Source organism: Nyctereutes procyonoides, unplaced genomic scaffold (genome assembly GCF_905146905.1).
Source record: "Nyctereutes procyonoides isolate TBG_1078 unplaced genomic scaffold, NYPRO_anot_genome, whole genome shotgun sequence".
NCBI classification, from domain to species: Eukaryota; Metazoa; Chordata; class Mammalia; order Carnivora; family Canidae; genus Nyctereutes; species Nyctereutes procyonoides.
The window spans coordinates 23663451-23687184 of NW_026575052.1; the positions used below are offsets into that span (position 1 = coordinate 23663451).

The 23734-nt window shown below is 38.7% G+C and overlaps 1 protein-coding gene across 2 annotated transcripts in view; it reads left to right on the forward strand.

Moving 5' to 3' along the window:
* FTO (FTO alpha-ketoglutarate dependent dioxygenase) overlaps nt 1-23734 on the forward strand; it is a 379547-nt gene that overhangs the window by 134011 nt on the left and 221802 nt on the right. For both annotated transcript variants that reach the window (XM_055332216.1, XM_055332217.1), the window contains exon 4: nt 5266-5409. In XM_055332216.1, coding sequence (XP_055188191.1) covers nt 5266-5409 — 144 coding nt within the window. The remainder of the gene's footprint in view (nt 1-5265; nt 5410-23734) is intronic.

Here is a 23734-nt window from a genome sequence, read left to right on the forward strand (position 1 = left end):
TGTTCTAGAGGGTTTTCTTTTAAATGTCTTTGGGATTAACTTAGAAAAATGGCTTTAGACTTTTTACTGTAGGACTTTATTCTTAAAGAAAACTTGCAAAAAAAAAAAAAAAGAAAGAAAGAAAGAAAAAAAAACTTGCTAAAAGTTGCTCCCAACTTAAGAATCCTTGAGAAATCATGTATCAGAAATAACGAATAGGAAAAAGAAAAAGGTAAGATTCTGTTCATATGGCAATGTCAGATTTTAAAGACCTATTTATTTATTATTTTAGTGAGAGGGAGAGGGAGCAGGGGGAGGGGGTAGGAACAGAGGGGGAGGGAGAGAGAAACTCAGGTAGACTCTGCACTCAGAGTGCAGAGCCCATAATAGCCCATAAGGCTCAGAGTGAAGCCTTATGCAGGGCTCAATCCCATGACCCTGAGATCATGACTTGAACTGAAACAGATTTGGACGCTCACCTGTCACCCAGGTGCCCTGTTGCAATATCAGATTTTAGATTCAAACTTAAGGAATTGAAGAATATCCAAAGTTGGGTATGTGCTTAAAGGTCGTTAATAGCATTCCTTCACTGAACTTGGATTTCTGGTCTGTTTTTTTGCACCATAACTGTGCAGAGTAATGTGAATTATAGTTATAAAGGGGGCTTCCTCCCTACCCCTTTCCCCCTGTTACTACCTTTAACACTTAAGCACAGCTACTGACTGTAGAGTAATATGTTCAGAATTTAGGAATTCTGTATATGGAGTTATACCATCTGGGATGCATATACTGTTGGATTGTTTGCAACACGAACACGATACAGTCTAGGTAAAACGCGTTTCATTGCCTGTTGTGATCATAGGAAACTTTGCATTTTTTGTCTTCTTTCATCATTTCTTCCTTCACCTTCAGTGAATCTAGACCATACTTGTCTTTAAAGTCTGGCCTTCTCCAAGATTTCTGCTCTACCTAACCTGTCCCTTCTCTAAACTTCTTTACTGTTAAGAACTATACTAAATTAGCAATGTAGTGCTTTATTATGTTATTTGATTTAATTTACAGGGTTTTTTGCCCCCTTCAATTAGCATTATCTTGTCCTTCCATCTAGTCCAGGAAGGGCTGTGAATGGTGTGAACTGAAAGAGCATTTTGTTTTTTAAGTAAGCAGTTGAGTACCACTTTACCACGGTTCACTGATTGCCTTCTGTGTGTGAGTTAGTAGGGCCCTAAATGTGGATGAAACAGAAAAATGGACCCCTCCCCTTGAAGACTGGAGTCTGGCATCTTTTTTTTTTCCCTTCCACAACTTAATCTTTATTTTTTTTATTTTTATTTTTTTAATAAATTAATTTTTATTGGTGTTCAATTTACCAACATACAGAATAACACCCAGTGCTCATCCCGTCAAGTGTCCCCCTCAGTGCCCGTCACCCATTCACCCCCACCCCCCGCCCTCCTCCCCTTCCACCACCCCTAGTTCATTTCCCAGAGTTAGGAGTCTTTATGTTCTGTCTCCCTTTCTGATATTTCCCACACATTTCTTCTCCCTTCCCTTATATTCCCTTTCACTATTATTCATATTCCCCAAATGAATGAGAACATACACTGTTTGTCCTTCTCCGATTGTGGAGTCTGGCATCTAATGGAATTTAAACTGTCCTTTTTCTAGAAATCAGTGATGAACATTCATAATAACTTCACTAGAAAGAAAGCTCCACTGGGGCAAAGCTCTGCAGTAATTCATTGATAGATCCCAGGTACCCAAGTCAGTGCCTCAGATATAGTAAGTGCTTAATAAATATTTCATAAATGAACTTTTCTAAGTTTTTATAAGTTTTATAAGTCCCTGCAGGACTGTTCATTTAGACAGGTCATATTATATGCCTTTCATTTCATTTAGGTGTCTCTCCCCACCTGCACCTGGTGGTATTCCTTTTCTGCTTCTTCTCCTTCTCCTTCTCCTTCTCCTTCTCCTTCTCCTTCTCCTTCTCCTCCTCCTCCTCCTCCTCCTCCTCCTCCTCCTCCTCCTCCTCCCCCCCCCCAGAAAAAATCAGTCTTGGGTATCCTTCTAGAATAGAATATCCTTCTAGAAATATTACACACACATATAAATATATGTATGTATATACATACATACACACACATACATGTATGTGTTATTATTTTTTTACACAAATTACATCCTGTTGGTTTCTTTCTCTTAAAAAATGTATCAGTTCTGTATCAGTGCATAGTCCTCTTACTTTTAGTGGTTACACAGTATTTTATTGCCTGGACATTTCATAATTTATTTAACCATAAAATTATTGTTGGATATTTGGGTTTTTTCTTTCTGCCTGCCTTCCTTCTTCCCTCTCACCCTCCCTCCCTCCCTCCTTCCCTCCTTCCCTCCTTCCCTTCCTCTCTTCCCTTCTTTCCTCCCTCCCTCCCTCTCTCCCTCCCTCCCTCCCTCCTTCCCTCCCTCCCTCCCTCCCTTCCTTTTCCTTTTCCTTTTCCTTTTCCTTTTCCTTTTCCTTTTCCTTTTTCTTTTCCTTTCCTTTCCTTTCTTCTTCCTTCGTCTTTAAGAGAGAGAACATGAGTATGCACGTGCATGGTACACAAGTGGGGATAGAGGCATAGAGGGAGAAGGAGGGAGAGAAGGAGAATCCTAAGTAGGCTCAGTGCTCAGTGCAGACCCTGACTGACTTGGGGCTCAGTCCCAAGACACTGAAGCTCATGACCTGAGCCGAAATTGAGAGTGGATCCTCAACTGACTGAACCACCTAGGTGCTCCTATTTAGGTTATTTTTGATCTTTTGCTCGTATAAATATCTTTGCTCAAAAGTCATTTTGCAACCTGTGCAAATAGGGTATTCCTAAACGTGAAATTGTAGAATTCCTTTAAGTTGAAAGTGTTTATGCATTTGTAATTTTGATAAGTATTGCTAAATTGTCCTTTATAGAGGGTGTGAATATGCCATTTTGCTACACTCATACACTCTATTTTATCAAAGTGTTTGATCTGTTCTGACAAGTTAAAAATATTTGTTGTGGCTTTAATTTGCATTTCTCTTATGAAGAAGTTTGAACATCTTTTAAATGTTTACATGCTTATCCTATTTCCTTTTATGTGTTCTGTCTTCATAACTTTTGCCCATTTTTCTGTTTGAGTATTGATCTTTATCTTCCTGATGTTCAGTAGCTCTTTATATATTAAAAACTATTTCCCAGAATGCCTGGGTGGCTCAGTGGTTCAGTGTCTGCCTTCGGCTCAGGGCGTGATCATGGTATCTGGGATCAAGTCCCACATCAGGCTCCTTGTGGGGAGCCTGCTTCTCCCTCTGCCTATATCTCTGCCTCTCTCTCTCTGTGTCTTTCATGAATAAATAAATAAAATCTTTAAAAAACAAAACAACTATTTCCCTGGCTATGTCTGCTTGTTATATTTCCATGTGATTTATAGAATCAGCTTGTCTAGTTACCAACCCCACTTAATTAAAAATCAGTCCTATTGGTATTTTTATTGTGTTTGTATCAAATTTATAGACAAATTTAGGGAGAACTGACATTCCCATGGCATTCAAGTTTATGTCTGTAGAACATAATAGGCCTTTACATTTGTTTAAACTTTCTTTTGTGTCTTTCAATAATATTTAAAAATTTTTTTTTCTTTTTCTTTTAATTATTATTTTTTAAATTTTATTTATTTATCCATGACTGACATAGAGAAATGCAGAGAGAGAGGCAAAGACACAAGCAGAGGGAGGAGTAGGCTCCAGGCAGGGAGCCCGATGCGGGACTCGATTCCAGGTCCCCAGGACCATGCCCTGGGCTGAAGGTGTTACTAAACCACTGAGCCACCTGGGTTGCCCAAATTTTTTTCTTATAGATAATAAATGTTTAGGAATTTTTAAAAAAGATTTTATTGATTTATTCATGAGAGATACACAGAGAGAGACAGAGACCTAGGCAGAGGGAGAAGCAGCCTCCATGCAAGGAGCCTGATGTGGAACTCGATCCTGGAACTCCGGGATCATGCCCTGAGCCAAAGGCAGACGCTTAACTGCTGAGCCACCCAGGCCTCCCCATGTTTAGGAATCTTGCTGGATGTCTTAATATGCACACATTTGTAGTTAACATTTTCTTAAATTTGACTATTTGCTTGGGATATATTTTTCCTGGTTGATTCGCAGATAAAAGTAGTATTTGCAAAAAAGCACCTTTTCTTTTATCTAATTATTGCTCATTTATTATGCAACTCCAGAGAGCACACTTGGATTGGTCATTCCTACCAAATAGTGATGAGTCATTGTGATGATAAAGGACATTATTTTCTAATTCTTAACTTTGGGAGTATTTTTAATGTTTCCCTATTAAAATATGATGGTAGCCTTGTGATTGAGAGAGATCTGTATTTTATTATGTTAAGGAACCTGTCCACTTATTATTTTATTGATGTTTTGGCTATGAAAGGATGTGTGTGTTTGTTTGTTTGTTTATTTATTTATTTATTTATTTTGGAAGGATGTGTTTAATGAATATTTTGTGTATCTCTGGTGACTGTTTTCATCTGTGAATATGATGAATTTTAAGCTTTTGCATATTTAACTGTCCTTGTATTTTTATGATAAGTTCTACTTGGTCATGGAATGTTATTCTTTTAATATGCTGTTAGATTTGGATTCTGTTTCTCTATGTTTAAGAATTTTGCATTGATTCTCAGATGTGAGATTGTGTGTATGTGTGTGTTTTCTTTTTGCTTTTTAATATATATTATTCTATCTTCATAAAAAGAATTTGGGAACTTCTTTTTCTGTGCTCTTAAACAATATAAGTATATGGAAATAACCCACTCCTTAATTGTTTGGTAGAATTCTTCTTTGGAACTCTTTGACACCTGTGTTTTCCTAAGAGATAGTTCTTTGTAGCTTTCTGTCTATCTTTTCTGGTTTCATTAGCTTTTCTACCCTCTGGGAGTGATTTTGATAGTTATTGTCTTCCTAAAAAACTGTTCATTTAATCTAGATTACCTAATTTATTTGCATGGAATTGAATAAATCATCTTTTATTTTCCTTGGTACTGGTGGTTATTTCCCCATCATTTAAAGATTTTTTTGATTAAAGAATAAAGTACATGTTAAAAATATTTGAAACAATGTGTCTTTTAAAAATATATGATGTAAAAGGATCTAGCTCACTTCCTATCTATTTTTTATTAAAACTTAATTATTCCTGAGCTAAAGATTATAAAGCCCAGAACTTGAGATGAGACATTTCCTTTCTGATCTGGCTCTTCTCTTTTTGACAGGTCCAGAAGAGGAAAGTGAGGATGACCCTCAGCTCGAAGGCAGAGACCCTGATACTTGGCATGTTGGTTTTAAGATCTCGTGGGACATAGAGACTCCCGGCTTGGCAATACCGCTTCACCAAGGAGACTGCTACTTCATGCTTGGTAATTAGGAGGAGCAAGCTATACCAATGCTATACTATCTAAGTTTTAGATTACTGGCTACATATTTGGAATGTGTCTATTTTTTTTTTTTAAAGATTTATTCATTTATTTGAGAGAAAGCATGTGAGTGAGTGGGGGAGGGGCACAAGAAGACTCTTCAGGCTGACTCCCTGCCAAGCTGGGAGCCCAATGCAGGGCTCCCATAAGATCATGACCTGAACTGAAAGCAAGAGTCAGACGCCCAACCAGCTCAGTCACCCAGGCGTCCTTAGAATGTCTTTTCAAATAAACTTTTTAGGTATTTTATAGCAATAATGAATCTTCTACATGGTGGAACTAGTTTTTTTTGTTTTTATTCCCTTATTTTTCAGGTATTGCTCGTTTGTGAAAGTTACTTTTTTTCTCCCCCATTCTAATTGTTTATAGAGTTCCCAAATGTACTAAAATTTTCAGGACTTTTCATCAGTTACTCAGCTGTCCAAATGAGCTTATCAGTTTGAAATAGTAAGATGATTTACCTGTCTGTACAAGGTCTTAGTGAAACTTTTTTTCCAGTTTTGAAGTTAGTTTCTTCTCAGGACCAGCTGACCTGACAACAAGGCCTTTCTCTCCACTTGTCATTGGGTTCTTTGGGGAGAGTATTTCAGCTGTGCTTAGGCTAACCGAAGAAGCTGTGGCATTTGTGCAGCTTTTGCTTTTGGCTTTTTGCTCTAAGCATTTTGTTTTGTTTTTGGACTTTATACTTGTTTTCCAGTGCACAGTATATAGATAGTATCCTTTTCTACTTACAAAGCCTCCCTAGGTTTATTCTGTCATTGGCTTTAGCTCCTGACTATCCAGAGTTTATCTTACTCTTACCTGCCTGGGGGAATCTACTCACTTATTAGCTTTAGAATTGGAGAGCCCCAAGGCTCAAAGCTGGTATTTATGATAAGAATTATTTCTCAATGAATTGAGTATTTGTAGAGGGCCCACTACGTTCTCCATGTTGCTAGAGGTTCTGGAGGAGATATTGAAGATGGATAAAACCTGGTCTTTGCCTTCTAGAAATTCAGAGTTTGGATTAGTTCTTTAGGTTATTATCTCATCAAGCATTTTCCAAATTTCAGTCATTTACACGTCAGCTTCGAGTTTCTAGCCAGATCCCCATGCTGCCTGTATTATTACTTACGTAATGTTTTTCTCTAAAATAAATTCACTTTCTTTCACTGAAATGGATTTGCTTTACTTAAAAAAAAAAATTTTTTTTTTAGGATTTTATTTATTTATTTGGCAGAGAGAGAGCAAACATGCACAAGCAGGGGGAGTGGCAGGCAGAGGGAGAGGGAGAAGCAGGCTCCCCACAGAGCAGGGAGTTCGATATGGGACTTGATCCCAAGACTGTAGGGTCATGACCTGAGCCGAAGGCAGATGCTTCACCAACTGAGCCACCCAGTTGCCCCTAGAAGGAGATTTTATGACACAGTCTTAAGCAGAAGACCAATATGACTTGGTTTATAATTAGAAGAGTTTTAATAATATATAGAGAGTAAAATAGCATTAAGTACCTGCTGTTTTTGTTTGCTGAAGATCCTGAGTCCTGTTCTGTCTTTGTGAAAAAGGGACATGTGTCCCTGTTAGAGAGGTAACTATAATGGTACCAATCTGAGACTTTCTCTTTGTCAGCAGCAAGACGAGAAGATCATTATGTAGGGAATTTCTTTCCCATGATGTGTACTTCAGTGGTGCTTACAGTTGTGTCCCTTTACCTCTTCACTTCTTCCTGTGGGGTGATTGCCACATTTGCTGAATACTAATCTATGTAAGCCCTACATCTCTTCTTTCCATTTGCAGGTTGCTCTACAGTTTATGAATCAGTTTGACATACATAGTCTCATTCACTTAGTAATCAAGCTTGTCGTGGAGATGGTATGGAGATTGTTCTTTTCTTTTCTTTCTTTCTTTTTTTTTTTAAGATTTTATTTATTTATTCATGAGAGACACACAGAGAGAGAGGCAGAGACACACACAGGCAGAGGGGGAAAGCAGGCTCCATGCAGGGAGCCCGATGCGGGACTCTATCCCGGGTCTCCAGGATCAGGCCCTGGGCTGAAGGCAGCGCTAAACAACTGAGCTACCTGGGCTGCCCAGATTGTTCTTTTCTTAAGTGATTTGCCTAACATAACTGGGTTGATACAGGGGATTAGGATGGTTTGCAGGTGTCACATATAGTGCTTTTCCTGCTCTAGAAGGGACCATTTGATTCCAATAACACAAAGGGACTTGATTCCAATACACTGAAATCTCTGTGTGGGAAGATTTTTAGGCTGAAGGTCATCTCTTCCTGAGACCCTCTCCTGCTTGCCTTGGGAACTAAGTATCTATTTTGAAGACCCTGCCCCATTGATAAGCATTATTTGTAGGTTATAGATTATTACTCATCTTTTAATGTAGCATTTGGATATGGATATTTACCTTGAGTATAAATGAGTTTTAATTTCAGCCAATAAACCATTTGCCTTTGGATACTTTGCTCAAGAGTTTCTATTAGCAGTTTGTAACTTTGAAAGAGGTGAGAATCATTTGGTGCCCTTCTAAATTGCTAGATTAATTTTCTGCATATAAAAGTAGTAAATATACATTTTAAAAGTTCAGCTACCTTCTGTTTATTTAAGAACATCTTGTGTTTTTTTTCTGATTATGAGAGTAAAATACATATTCCTTGTAGAGGAAACAAACACTGAAAGGTAAGAAATGAAAGAAGAGTATAAAAATCAGGTTCATACCTGCTTTGGTATATTCCTTTTCAGTCTTTTTTTTTTTCAGTCTGCACGTATGTGTATCTGGAATAATAGTAGTATGTGAATAATGAGCACATTTACTGGCAACTAACAACAAGTCAGACATCCTTTTAATCATCTCCATAGCACTAAAAAGTAGATGATAGTTATATTGCCCAAAAATCAGTTTGGGTTAAAGTGATGTAGTGACATACCCATGGTTACACAGTTAGTAGGTGCATGGGTTGGAACTTGTTCTTTTCTCCCATTTGGGCCTTGACACCCACATCAAGGGACCCCCACTCTGGGCTCCTGGGCCCTCCTCTCCCTCCCTCACCGTGATGCCTCTGCTTCACCTAAAGGCTTTAGAACTAAATTGTTCAGGAAGGAAAGAGAAGATAATGGAGTATTCTGTACACTTCTTTCTTTTTAAAGTTATGTTTCCCTTTCCTCAGAAATAGTAGATTAATAATGAAAATATTAATTACATTGCCTTTTGCCTTTTTTACCTATATGTTATAATGAATATACATTTTAAAACATATATTTGTTCCTTTAACTACTGTAGGTTATAAACAGAAGTAAGTGCTGTTATTTTATAGGAGCTGATAATCCAAGATACAATATCTATTCCTGATTTTCCAGCTCCTGCCTTCTTCAGATATAGGGGAAATAGTTGATACCTTACCGATCTGGGCCAGGCACAGCACAATGTAGCTAAAATGTGCTTTTAATATATTCATTTTTAATGTATTTTCTTTATTATTCTTAAAGAAGATTATTATTTTCTTTATTATTCAGTTTCTGTAATGAACTTCCCACCATCTCCTCTTAAAAAATAAAAGAAAAAGAAACAAAAATAAAAGGCACCATAGTCTTTTGCTACCTTTTCTCTTTACTTGTTAGAATCCAGATCCTATATGGAGCCCTGTGGAGGGACCTCGGCCCTGTGCTGATACCTGAAATCTGAACTTCATAGCACTTATGAAAAGGAAACAGTTTAGCTCAATTTATAATAATATATTGGTCTGCAGAGGAAGTGCAGACTGAACCCTGCTGTCTCAAGTAAATACTCCAGGGGTGTCTGATGGGGAACGTGTCGGGTGCCTGTAATAAATCCACTGCCTGTGGAAGTGAGTGAAGGCCCTGCTGGCAGTGCCTGAGGACACGCTTAACTGGGGTTGTCACGGTTTTACTTTTAAATTGGAATCTTTGCCCTAATCTCAGAGTTAGACATGACCAGATTTGCAAACAGATTTACAATTTTCACTAATTTTCCAACCAGGACTTCAAAACACACTTAGAGGAAAAAAATACACCCTGGTCTTTCTCAGAGTAGGATGATTTACTTTGCCACAGATGTTTTCCATAGACTGAATGTAACCAGGGAGTTAGGGACTTAAAAGTGGCTTGGAGACAAACTGTGGGTTTGTTTTTTTGTAGAACAGATTATACAGTTCTAGGGACATCAACCAAATTATGTTCATTAACCAGGAGCCTAGTGTAGAGATGGGATGTTTCAGGACAAAGGTGAGCGCTAGGCAAACATTTGAGGTAAACCTTTTTATCCCCTCCCCTTCATTTATTATTTTTCGTCACTGGTCATGACTGTTCTCTTTGGCCTATTTTTGTTTCCTTCAATCCAAATTAAGTCTCATTTTCAAAAAGTTATCGCAAAGCTTCAAAAAGTTATCAAAGCTTTAGTTGCCAAGTAAAATTTCCGTGGCAAAAAAAAAAAAAAAATAGCAATGCGAATTGAAATACACACTGTTTCTTTATTTGGCTTTGCTTTACTTCACCAACAGTTTTGGGCAGAATGATGAAAGGCCATTTCCTGTCAGGTGACCAGGTCCCAGACTCTCTGAGTTGTCTATTGGCTACATACTGTGCATGTTTCTCCCGAGTCTCTGCCTCCCCGGACAACTAGAGCTTCTTGATACTTGCTTCCTTGGGTTATTGGGAGGCCAGAGAGAAAAAAGAGCTTTGCAAACTACGATTTGAATGTGGGGACCAACTGTGAAGATGGGGAGCTGGGCCATGGCATTACAGGAGAACCCAGGAGGCGAGTGGGTGACAGAAGAGTGCTGAATGTTATGTTCTTACCCTGCCTCAGGCCCTGAGTTTTGCCAGCTTTGCCCATCACTGTTCCATACATATACTTCCATGACTACGTAAAGGAAGTGCAAGAAAGGGCGATCTCACCAACTGCTTCTTGACGGGGAGAAGAGTTGAACCAGAGCTCTGTGGTAACCATACTCTTACCTTGGTTGAGGCATGAGTCTACCTATAGAGCCTGGCCAGTAGTGTTTTACAGATTAGGTTCACCTTCTTTGAAATGCCTATTGCTCAGAGCAGCAAGACCCAGAGCTCTGTGAACGTTTGATTTGGTATAACCTGAAAATACGCCTTGCTTCTATTTTTGGTGTCAACATGAGCACTCCAGTTGGAGTCTGCTGCCCTGTGAGCAGAAGAACAGAGGCTTCTAGGAATTTAAAGCCTCTTAATTGGGGCTCCCCTGGGACTTAGCTTGGAGACTGTGGTATCTTTGTAAATCCTCCAGGTGTCCCTCAATCCTGCCCTGATGTAGACATTTTATTCAAAGGAAAAGGCTTTTGTTATTTCTTCCTCTGACCCCATTCCCTTCCTCCCCCAACTCTTGACTGACCAGCTGAAGTAAAAAGTGCCTGTAATTTATGGCTTAATCATAAATTCTAAATAATTATACTTTATTACCTCTCATGGGTCTTGAAACGTAGGTGCTATGTTCTGCTTTTTGCCGAGGCAAGGGAATACTGGAGAAACAGTAATAAATTATAACTTCAGGCTGCAGTCGGTGAGCTTGAGGAATTGCCATTTCAGTGGAAAGTGCTCGAACAGCCAAATGAGCACCTGTCATGTTTATTTTCACTTTGAAAAGTGGAAACATGACAGCATAGTTTGAACTGCTCGTCCAATACGAACTTGTGGTGTTCTTCTTACCTTCTTAGCAACTACAGTATTTGTTTCTTGCTCATCGTGTTTTTGGTTGAGGATGTATCTGTCCTCCTGAAACTTTCACTCTAAAACTGTAACCCCAAATGCTGACATTTTCAAACTGGTGCTTTTTTGTCTCGATACCTGATTCGTCTGTATTCAGTAAAACTGGGGAGAGGGCATGCATCTCTTGTGGAATTTGCTCCTATGGTAGGAGTCCCAGGTACTTGAAAGGATTTCTCTATCTCTTCCACTTTTCTAGTGTATCCAGTCCTGGTGTATATTTCTCTATCACTGATGTCTTGAACTTTACTTGAAGTCCATGAGTATCTACTGAGGGACAGGCACTGTGCTGGAATCTTTGATATATTTCCTTTCTTTCTTACAATAAGTCCATCAAGTAGGTAGTCCTCTCTCTTGGGTCCCTATTTTTTGCCAGAAAAGAAAATTGATGAGGATTGCCTGCTAATGGGTGTGTGGGTTTTTTTAGGGGTCTGAAAATGTTCTAAAATTCATTTGTGGTGATGGTCACACAATCCCATGAGCACACTAAAATAAATTGAATTATATGCTTTCAACGAATTGCTTGGTATGTGAATTATATCTCAATAAAGCTGTTTTATAAAAAGGGAAAGGAGGCTTAGAGAGGCAAAGTAACTTGTTCAGAGCGATGGACCTAGTGAAGCTTGTATTAGAATACAGGTTTTTCTGAGACTAAAGGTGTTTTTTCTTCCATCAAATTGTGCAGCTCTACTCATTACGTAGTCACGGGATCTTCTTTCAGAATGCTGTGAAAAGTAACTGAGCAAGTAATACATCAATACATGTATATTCTCATTGTAAGGGATTAAAATAGTATGGAATAATGCAGAATAAAATTTGGAAGTTCCCATTTACTTTTCTTTGTGGTCCTTTTGTAAACATGAGCATAAATATAGTTATACCAATACGATTTACATATATATTGTTGCTACTTTATTAACAAAACACACAAATGGGATCTTATAAGCTATATTATATATATTACTCTAGCACTTGCTGTTTTTCTTTAATGATATGTCTTGGAGATCTTTTCCTGTCAGTACCTCATTCATGTTATTATAAAAATAATATGTAGACTAGGAAGTACAAGTTCAAAAAGTTGAGGATGATCTAAAATGGAAAGTGAAGAACTCCTTGCCACCTGTCCCCGAGTTCTCTTTCTTAGAAGTAACCACTTTTCAATGTATTTGCATTTTATTCTTTAAGTGATTACCTCCTTAACTCTTAAACACATACTTAATATTGCTCTCTTTCCCCATCCAGCAGCTTGAAGCACTGTCTATTCCTCCATGAAGAAAAATGAAAATGGGGATGTGGCTTTTATACTCTCTCACTCTTGCCAAAAATTTTTTTTTTAAGATTTTATTTATTTATTTGAGAGAGAGAGAGAGAGAGAGAGAGAAAGAGCAGGAGTTGAGAGTCAGAGGCAGAGACAGATTGTGCTGAGTGGGGAGCCTGACACAGGGCTGGATCCCAGGGCACTGGGTTCGTGACCTGAGCCTAAATCAGATATTTAACTGACTGAGCCACCCAGGTACCCCTCACTCTTGCTAAGTTTTATTAGTTAACATTTACTTTAGTTTTTTGTTTTTTTTTTTTTTTCTAATTGATTACCTTACAGCCGATATATCGTATATCTCTCTTGACACTCTCTTGACTCTTAGGACGTAAAACGGGAGATGGAAATTCCCTTTCAGCCATATCATTACTTTCACATCATTGAAGTTAATAATGTCTACACATTGATCTATAATTTTGATAAGACTACCCTGCTTTCTTTGGACATGGAATCTGAAACTTGAAAACCAGTATCTAACAATTGTTATGTGTGTCTCCTTTATTCAAAGCGACTGGATCCATAAATAGAAAATGAGAATCCATAGTAATCACTAACCTTGTCCCATTGAAGGGGAATGTTACAAATGTCAGGTCAAGATTTTATAGTTCTTCAGAGGCCCAGAGCCATACTCCATTTTAGCTTGCTTTGTGTTTGAACCAAGACTTTCTTGTTATTCTTATTGAAAGGATAATCATGCCCTAGTGCTGTCTGTGTCATTTCGCCTTACTACTTCTTCAAAGTCACCAGTTACAGTTATCATACTGAGACTTCTTCTCACTGTGGTCCTTGGCTATTCTGTTTTTTATCTGGGTCTCATGTCTTTCTCTTCCTTGGATTTTCTAAAAATATCTTCTGTCTATCCTATTTCAGGTTCCTAAAAATGTGTAACCTCCATAGCACCTAACAACAGTACTTTGAAGATAGTAGATGCTTTATTAATAATTTTGGAGTTATTGAGTAGATGAATAAACCAAAGTTTTGGTCCCCCTCACTCCCCCAGTATCATGGCCACATAAACATATAGGCAAAAGGAAAGCTCCTAGCTGGAAAAGTTTATGAAGTTCCTCCCCAAAATGGGTGGCCATTCATTTACCACTTGGGGATCTCCAAAGACAGTTTTTAGAATCTTCCATGGCAATCCATACCTTCAGTGACCAATGCTTTGCTTCCTAATATCTAGTTCAAATGACCATGTGACATCACAGAATTTTCCAAAGTGATACGGTGTCTGGATCAATCTGTACATTCTCTTTCAGATCTTTTTATTTAAAAATCTACTAAACACAACAGAACTGTGTTGGTTTCTTTTAGGCTGAGGATGGATGAGTTGCTATGAATTTTGAGATCCTTTATTGTCATATTTTATCTAGTTAGAGCCATACTATATTAGGATAAATCTGCTCCTGGGTTGCTTGGGTGGAATTTTTCCCTTTGGCGGGCAGTCTTAATATGCCTTCTTTGGCTCTTGATTTATATAACATAACTCCTAAAAGCATGAACTGTGGAAAAAAGAAATTTTTCAGACTTTTGATTTGATTGCATATCCTGTGTGTGATCTTTGCCACTTCTCTAAAGATAGGAAGAATGGCCATAAAGGAAGTTGTTCTTGGGTTTTCTTGTTGCAGGCTTCAGTTCAGAATGACAAGGAATGAGTTTCACATTCCTGAAACAGTCCCTGTAGCAGATTTCAAGGCAAGGCATTATACCCCATGATGGAAGATTCCTTAAATTCTTCCTGTGGAATAATTCCTCTAGACCCTAGGAACATTGAAAAATTTTTAAAAAGACCTAAATTATAGTCCTCAGTCAAATCATTGTAGTGGCCTTGTCCTATAATTCTGTCCTAAAACTGGCTTTGGCTCAAACATTTTTCCTTCTATTTGTTTACTCTGTTCCCTCCACCTTGTTGGGTTTTTCTGTCTAGGTATATTTATTTAGGATGACATTAAAGAATTTAATATCCATGATGGCAGAGGCATCAACCAATCAGTGTAGATGCAGTAATTCTTTTTTTACCCTCTGGACTGTAGTAATTGGTTTAGAGGTCTTATCTGTTAGAATTAAGGTTTTTAAGAGTCACTACCGTCTTCTCTGTATTATTACACAGCATAACAGCACTTAATGCCTTGTACATAATGGGAACTTGCCATATATTTGTAGAGGTCATCCTTTTTTCCTCCCCAGGTATAAGCCAGAAACCAAAGCCACCATCCTTAAGTGCCGGTGGAAAAGCAGATGTGACATAGGAATGAATCAAGAGGGAAGGCAGGAGGTATATGGAGGAACAGAACCAAGGGTTTAAGTGTATACTTCTGTTTTATTCATTAACTTCATTAGGGTGGTTCTTGTGGTCAGAAGTGATGGCCCTGCCTGTTCAAAGGGGGAAAGAGAAGAAAACTACTCATTCAAGTTTGCCCCTTCAAGCCACCTGTGTGTCCCTTCTCATCTCTCTGTTTCCCAAAACTTCTCTGCCCTGCTGTTTCTTGAGAAGAGTTACAGTCTGGAAGATTAAAGGCAGCTCTTGCCAAAGTGGGATTAAAGTTCATAAGGTGGGAAAAAGAATGATTAACCTCAAGAATCTATCCTCTTTACAACCCAACAACAAACTAAGCATTCCATAAAAGTTAATTTAGAAACAAGAGGGGGAAAGTCGTGTATCCTCAGGCCATCTTCACCTCTGTGCTTGTTTTTATAGGATAGTTTTCACTCCCATGGAAGAATGTATTTTGCGGAAGGTTTACGGAACCATCCAAAGCTCATACCGCCTTCACTGATGGCTGTGTGCCATCGTTTTAATTTGAGGAGTGAATGCCTCTTTTCTTAGGATCTCCTCATTGAACATTATCCTTTGGATCTTTCCAAAATAATGATATGTATTGTTTTATTTTTTATTGCTACGTACAAAAGTAGTACTATATGGCATCCAGGGAGAGATGCCATCAATCTGAAGATGTAGTCCAATTTCAGATATACTAAATATGAAGAAAAAAGATGCACCTTGGATTTGATGAAATTTAGTGCGTGTCCACTTTAAAGAACTTATAAACAATAGGAAAGCGTAAATACAAATATGTCATATTGTCACTCTGTACAGATCATATTCTTCATAACTATTTGGTTTAATTCCATCTATCTCATTCTGTACTTGGACACATATGGGGTTTTTTCTTTTTAGAAAATTAGTATTAGATACAATGTTTTAAACCCTTTTTTCATTACTTTCATATCTTGAGCATTTTTCCTTATTAAATATTCCTTGAAATGTGATTTTTAAAAATGGCTTAAATATTACTCCCCTACTTTTGGTGGTTTAATGCATCTCTGGTGTTTATTTGATATCATGTATATTGCTCTGGTGAATATCTTTGTACACATACCTTTGCAACTGTGATTATTTCTTTAGGAAAAAAACACTAGAAGTGGAATACCTAGGTGAGAGGAGGGCGTAACTTTTATTTTTTTTCAGTTTTAATTTTTTTTAAAAGATTTTATTTATTTATTCATGAGAGACACGGGGGGGGGGGGGCAGAGACACAGGCAGAGGGAGAAGCAGGCTCCATGCAGGGAGCCCAACGTGGGACTCCATCCCAGTTCTCCAGGATCATGCCCTAGGCTGAAGGCGGCGCTAAACCACTGAGTCATCCGGGCTGCCCGGGTGTAACTATTTTAAAACTGTACATATCAGACTGTCACAATGTACATTCCCACCACAGTGCATGAAATGTGGCTGTCAGTTACTACCACTGGCCTCCTTTCCCTCACCCCAGATAATACTGAACATTGCAATTTCTAAGTATTTTGTCACTTCAAAGAGTAAAAGTAGCATGCTGCTGTTTGAAACTGCATTTTTAAGTTTATTGAAGAGGTCGAACTTCTTCTATGTTTGTTGGCCACTTGCATATTTCTTTCTGTTACTATTCGGCATCTGATCGTAATTTGCCCGTTTTTCTGTTAAGGTGTGTTTGATTTTCTTCACATTTCCTGTATGCAACCCTTTGGCCTCCTTCCCAGGTATTTTTTCATATTTCTTTTGGATTTCCACTTAGATATTTAATGTTATTTTTTTTAGTGGAAGCATCATTACCTGATGATAATTATTTTTAATACTTGCATTAAATAACCGTATTTGAAATCATTTTACTACTTTTATGCTCACTGATAATTTTCATAATGTGAGGTTTTTTCTTTTAAAAACTTACTTTTTAAATTGAGGTATAATTGACATGTAATATTAGTTTCAGATGTACAACATAATGATTTGATATTTGTATACATTGTGAAACGTTCTCCACAGTGAGTCTAGTTAACATCTTCATCTTACATAATGTGAAACTGAATAGAGGAAACTTCATTTATAATAGAGTTGGGAAAGCAGAGAAGGGAGCTCTCTTGCCCTACCAACTTATTTTCGGGTCAGAGGCCAGCAGTAAGATGCTACTTTACTGCCCTAGGAACAGGGAGGAAGATTTTCCACTTGCCTCACAATAGCCCAACCAGTGAGAAACTGCCACGACTCAGCCAGTGAGAAATCCTTACTGCCCTGAACTCTCACTTGCCTCCAGTGGACTTTTGTTCAAGCAGCCTCTCCCAACTCCTTCTTTTCCTTTGTAAAGTAGCATTCCTTTTCTTTGTTCTCTGAAATTGACTGTTGTTTTGCCATAGTTCAAGTGTCCTGAATTGTAGTTCCCCTGTCATTCTTTTTTTTTTTCCCCTGTCATTCTTGAATAAACCTATTTTGCTAGTAAGATAACTGGCTGTTTTGTTTTCAAGGTCAGCAGTAGTTAGGAAATATGTTTTTTTTTTTTTGTGATAAGAAATTTTAAAATATGCTTTCTTGGCAATTTTAACATTACATTACATCTCCATGACTTCTTTATTTTATAACCAGAAAATTGTACCTCCTGACGCCCTTTACTCATTTCTCCCACTCCCCATTCCCCACATCAGGCAGTCACCAGCCTGTTTTCTGTATCTTTAAGCTTTTTTTTGTTTGTTTTATTTTATTTATTTATTTTTTAAGGATTTTATTTATTCATGAGACACACACACACAGACACAGACACAGACACAGGCAGAGGGAGAAGCAGGCTTCATGCAGAAAGCCTGATATGTGACTCAATCCCAGGACCCCAGGATCACAATATGAGCCAAAGGCAGATGCTCAACCACTGAGCCACCCAGGTGTCCCTGTTTTTGTTTCAGATTCCACATATAAATGAGATCTATGGTATTCATATCTCTCTGTCTGACATATTTCATTTAGCATAATGCCCTGGAGGTCTACCCATGTTGTTGTAAATGGCAACATTTCATGCTTTTTTTATAGCTAGTGTTCCATTGTATCTATGTACCATAATTTCTTTACCCATTCATCCATCAGTGGGTAGTTGGTTGTTGTAAATAATGATGCAGTGAACATGGTAATGCATATGTCTTTTTGAGTTAGTGTGCTCATTTTCTTTGGGTAAATATGAAAAAGTGGAAGTTTTATTTTTATGGTAGTTCTATTTTTAATTTTTTGAGGAACCTCCATACTGTTTTCCATAGTGGCTGTACTAATTTACATTGCTATGAAGAGTGCAAAAGTTTTTGTTTTTTTTTTTAAATATTTTATTTATTTATTCATGAGAGACACAGAGAGAGAGGCAAAGACACAGGCAGAGGGAGAAGCAGGCTCCATGCAGGGAGCCTGATGTGGGACTCGATCCTGGGACTCCAGGATCACGCCCTGGGCCAAAGGCAGGTGCTAAACTGCTGAGCCACCTAGGTATCCCCCAAAAGTTTTTTCTCCATAACCTTGCCAACATTATTATTTCTTGTCTTTTTTTTTTTTTAAGATTTTATTTATTCATGAGAAACAGAGAGAGAGAGGAGAGAGAGAGAAAGAAGCAGGCTCCATGCAGGGATCCCTCCAGGATCACACCCTGGGCTGAAGGTGGCACTAAACCGCTGAGCCACCCAGGCTGCCCTTGTCTTTTTTATAGTAGCCATTCTGACCAGTGTGAGGAGGTATTATCTCATTGTGGTTTTAATTAGCATTTCTATGATGATTAGTGATATTGAACACCTTTTCATGTACCTCTAGAGAAATGTCTCCTCAAATCTTCTGCCTATTTTAATTGGATTGCTTGCTTTTTGCTTTTGAGTTGTAGGAGTTCTTGGATAATATGTTTTGGATATTAATCTCTTATCAGATATGTGATTTGCAAATATTTTTTCCCATTCCGTAGGTTACCGTTCTTGTTGATGGTCTCCTTTGCTGTGCAGAGCTCTTTATTTATTTGTTTTTGTTTGTTTGTTTGTTTGTTTATGAGAGGGGGAATGGGGCAGGCAAAGGAGAGAGAGAGAATCTCTAGCAGACTCCATGCCCAGTATGAAGCCTGACAGGGGGCTCAATCTCACAGCTCTGAGATCATGGCCTGAGGCAAAATCAATAGTCAGACACTTGACTGGCTGAGCCCCCCAGGCACTCCTCTGCAGAGCTTTTTAGTTTGATATAGTCCTACTTGTTTACTTTTGCTGTCATTGCTTTTGCTTTTGGTGTCATATTTAAAAAGTCACTGCTTAGACCTATGTCAAGGAGCTTACTGCTATGTTTTCTCTTTGTATTGTGGTGAAGTATAGGCTCCAACAAGTTTGTCATGAAGGTCAATGGCGAAGGAATGGTGGTAGCTTATATTCTCTGAGTTTTTATATTGAAAGTGACTATATCTTCATATGCTGCTACCTCCTTAGATAGCTATAGGATTCTTGTGTCGTACGCAGTCTTCCTACCTGAAAACTCTGGATATTGTTCCCTTGAGCTCTAATACTTGAAGTTTGAGAGATATCTAAGATCATCTTTGTTTTGATTCTGTAGTGATAAATTATGGTTTTTCTTTGAACATTTCTCATATTTTGTATTTAATTTTTGAACAGAATATGTTTATGTATTTCAACAACCATTTTGTAGTACAGAGTCCCTTCACAACTTTGAGCAATATCCTCTGTTCTTTGGTGGTTCTTTCATCTATCCTTTTCCTGCTTTCTTTCTAGGATTCTTCATATATTTTGGCTTCCAGAATCTGTCCCTTATTTCTTAGCTGTTCTGTCACTAATTTTCATTTTCCCTCCAAGTTCTAGGAGAATGTTTTGAGTTCCCTCATCCACTTCCAATTTGAGTTTTGTGTAGCACGTATTCTGTTGTTCACTCCATCTTCCATCATTTTATTTTTTTTTTTTCCATCTTCCATCATTTTAAATGAAAGGACACTATTTAAAAAAGAAAGTCAACTCCAAGCAATCTTTCCTGATGGCAGATTGTTCCATCTTCATGTCTACTTGCCCCATTTTCACAGATGCAGTGCTTCCTTAAATCAAGTGTCTTCTTAAAATATTGAGAATTTTATAAAAAATTTGTCCTGTCAGTTTGAGTAAAACCTTTTGAGCAGAGACAGTTTCAAAGTGGTTCCTTTCCTTTGAACTGCAGTGTTTTTACATGAGTCTGGTGATTTGTCTCTGTCTGTTTCTTCCTTCAGAAGGAGGACTAGTACTGGTTTACGGGAAAATTGGTGTTGAGATTGTTTCTTTTGAAAACTTGGTGTACATTCCCAGCCAAATCCTTCCATCGAAGTACGGAAGGATGAAAATGTATCCTTTTTTGGCCAGATAAGAGATTTCAAGAATTGGAGTGTCCTGAATAACTCATTTTGATCTCCGTGTGGTATAGATGCTTGCCCAGTGGACAAACCATAACAGCTTATGGTGCACCTACTTGTTCTAGTTTCTTAACCTCAGCAGTGTCAGGCTGTCTTCTCAAAGTGGCAGCTTGTACCAGCAGCACATGCTGGGGTCTGTGGGTGTCACAGGTTGCTTGCATTTAAGGTTGCCCCATGGAGGCAAGGGGCCTGCCCCCCAGCTGCCCTGTAGCCTGTCAGACCTTCTCAGTTCTTTTGAGTTGGAGGGTGAGCACTCCCGGAATCGGCTTGCTATATTTACCAGGGTGCTGCTCCTTCATTGTAGACACTCATGTGTCAGCCCTCTTCACCCTTTCTTTAATCTCCTCCCGCCTAAGCCTATCCAGAACAAACCCTTGCAATTTCTGGCATATTGAGCACCTTTCTCTAATATTCAGTGCTGACAAAAGTCTTGACCTAATTGAATAGTCCCCTGATCATGTCCTTGGGGAATCTGGGAATGGGGCAGCTTGAGAGGCCTGAGTGTGTACCGACATCTTGCCACAAAGCTTCCCCTCCCCCCTTTCAATGGCTATTAAATTCTGAATATGTTCTCAGTCATGGATGTCCCCATGTCTAGGAAAAATAAGGTCATAAATATTAAGATTGAGCGATGAGAATGGACAGGTGAGTAAGAATGAAAAGCTTCAGTGACTGCGTGAAGCCAGGAAGATTGGATTTCAGTATTGGGCCTATTTAGCTCAGGAGTGTGCCTTTAACGAAGCTCCTGATTGTTACTTTAAGGAATCTGGGATGAAATAGCCCTGGTAACACACTGGACAACAAAACCAAGGAAGTAAGGGGCTGGGTTAAATTTGGGATGACTGACTGCCCCAGTTGGTCCGTGTGGGAGGGGAATCTCAGCAGGTGGGATTTCAGGAGAATTGTGGGCATGATTCAGTCACCCTGGCGGAAATTAATGCCTTTGCATCTATGGTCTTTTATATATGAGATGAGATTTCATGCTACAATGAATGTCCAGAGCTCTCTTCACCCACTGACAGAGCACACAGCATTTAGCCAGCAAAGTGAGGGCTTTTCTATTTGTTTTGTTGAATAAATTCTACAAACTCTGATTCCACTTGAATATAGAATTAGTCAGTGTTTAGCTGTATTCTGAAATAGCTCTAACAAATAGACATCTTTAGTGTTTTCTTCCTAAAAATTAAGAGTCGTGTTTTGTAAAGCTAGCAAATGTTTTTAGTATATCTTTTAAGATGTACATACAGTCCATGAAGTTGGAGCCACTTGTATAGACTTAGGGTTTTAGATAAATTAGAAGCTCTTGGATGAAAATTACAGGGTTTTTTTCTAGAAGCCATAATGAATTAGAGACAAGTGGGAGCAATTTCAAAAGAGTTGTTTGATTCGGAAATTGCCAAGGATTTGAATAAAGGTATAGGGCTCAGTGTATTACTTCGAATGCTGTGTTTGCCCCTTGGCCTGCATCAGACTAGTTGCCCCTCAGTGGAACAAAAGCACTTAACCAATGTTCATTAAGATGTTTTCTCTTTAGGGCACCTGGGTGGCTTAGTTGGTTAAACATCTGCCTCTGGCTCAGGTCGTGATTCCTGGGGTCCTGGGATCCAGCCCAGCTCCTTCCTGCTCAGTGGGGAGTCTTCTTTCTCCCTCTCCCCTTGCTGCTGCTGTGCATTCTCACTCTCTCTCCCAAGTTAATAAAATCTTTTTAAAAAGATGTTTTCACTTTCTCTATGATGTCCGTGGATCCTAGTATTAATAGCATAGGATCAGTGAGGCTTTTATTTGTGTAAATGAGAAGGGCATTTATGTATTTCTTAGAAATTGATTTCAACCCTTTATGGGAATCTGCCTGAGGAAACCTCCTCCAGCCTCTGCTCTTCATTTTGTTCTTTTAGACGAAATAGTCCAGGTTAACCAGAAATTCTCAGGTGTGTTTAACCAGAGGCGTCAGAGGGGGGTCAGACTGAAAGGGAGTCTCTCACTTAGCCTTCATCAGGCTTGAAGCCATGCTTCTGAGCCCATCTGCCGAGGTTGGGTCAGTTTTGACCTTCCCTTTCTTCCTTGTCCTCTCCTTTGTATTTAAAACTCCACAATTGTCACTCCTGTCTCTATCCTCACCTTTCACTGCATTTTGTAACACTGTTTTCACATCAACCTAATGTTTTGTGACTTAATCATCTTTAATCAGTCTTTCCTCTGATAACTTCCAGCATTGCTCTTAATTTCACTCTCTCCCCTCCTTCCCTCCTCCATCCAATCTTTTAGCAGGTCTTCTGTTTTTCTCTAAAGCATTCTGAACCTGATCACTGCTCACCATCTCCTGCTCAGTCACGGTGGTCCACATCACCATCGGCTCCCACGTGGAGCAGCAGCTTCCCCACAGGTCTTCCTGCTCCAAAGCCTGCCCTTTTCCATCCTCCCTTTTTTCCAGAAAGCTGTCAGGGTGGTCTACTCAGACTTGGATCGCCCTTTTTTCCCCTGCTTAAAGTTTTCTAATCGTTTCCCATTGTATCTAGACTTAAGCCCCACTTTCTGACCCTGACCAACGGCGACCACCTTCATCTGTTCACCTTTCCCTCTCCATCTTGAGCACCTTGCTGCAGTCTCCAGTACAGTGAGCTTATTCAGTGCCTCGGTGCCAGCTCTTTCTTCTGCTGGGAATTCTCTCATCCCAGATGTTGGTTTTGCCAGGATCCTCGTTATTCAGATCTCAAGCCAACTTAGCTCTCCCCAGCAATAGTTCCATATCTAGTAGTGTGTTATTCCTTCACACCCCCACTAATTCTTATACTTCTTAAATTGTCCTGTTTTCTCCAGAGCAAGTCATGTCTGAATTTCTTGTTTATTTACTTATTCTATATCTTCCCCATCCTGATGTAACCCCCATGAAAGCAGGGACTTTGTTTTGTTCACTGTGCCCAGAGTAGTACCTGGCACAAAGTAGTTCTTCATCTACATATTGAATGAAATGATTTAAGTGAGTGTTTTCCTTTGCCATGAGAACACCCTGGGAGAATAACTATATAGTTATATACCTGCATATTGGTCTCAAGACTGTGAGCTATGGACTGTTAAAGAATTTTCCAAAGACTTTTCAGTTGATAATTTTTTAAAAGATAGAGTTTATTTTTTAGAGCAGTTTAGGCTCCTAGCTCCTAGTGGTTACAATTATTACAATTGATTAACCTACTTTGACGTATCATTATCACCCAGAGTCCATGTTTTACAATGGAGTTCACTCTTGTTGTTGTCTATTTTATGGATATGTTTTATGTATTTAAGAAATGTATTATGACATATTTGCCATTATAGTATCATACAAGATAGTTTCACTGCCCTAAAAATCCTCTCTAACCCTTCTATTCATTCCCTCCCTCCACTCAACTCTTACCATCTTTTTACGTTCTCTGCAGTCTTGTGTTTTCAAGAATGTTGTGTAATTGGAATCTTAGAGTAGATAGCCTTTTCCAATTGGCTTCTTTCACCTAATGATATGTATTTAGGTTTCCTCATTT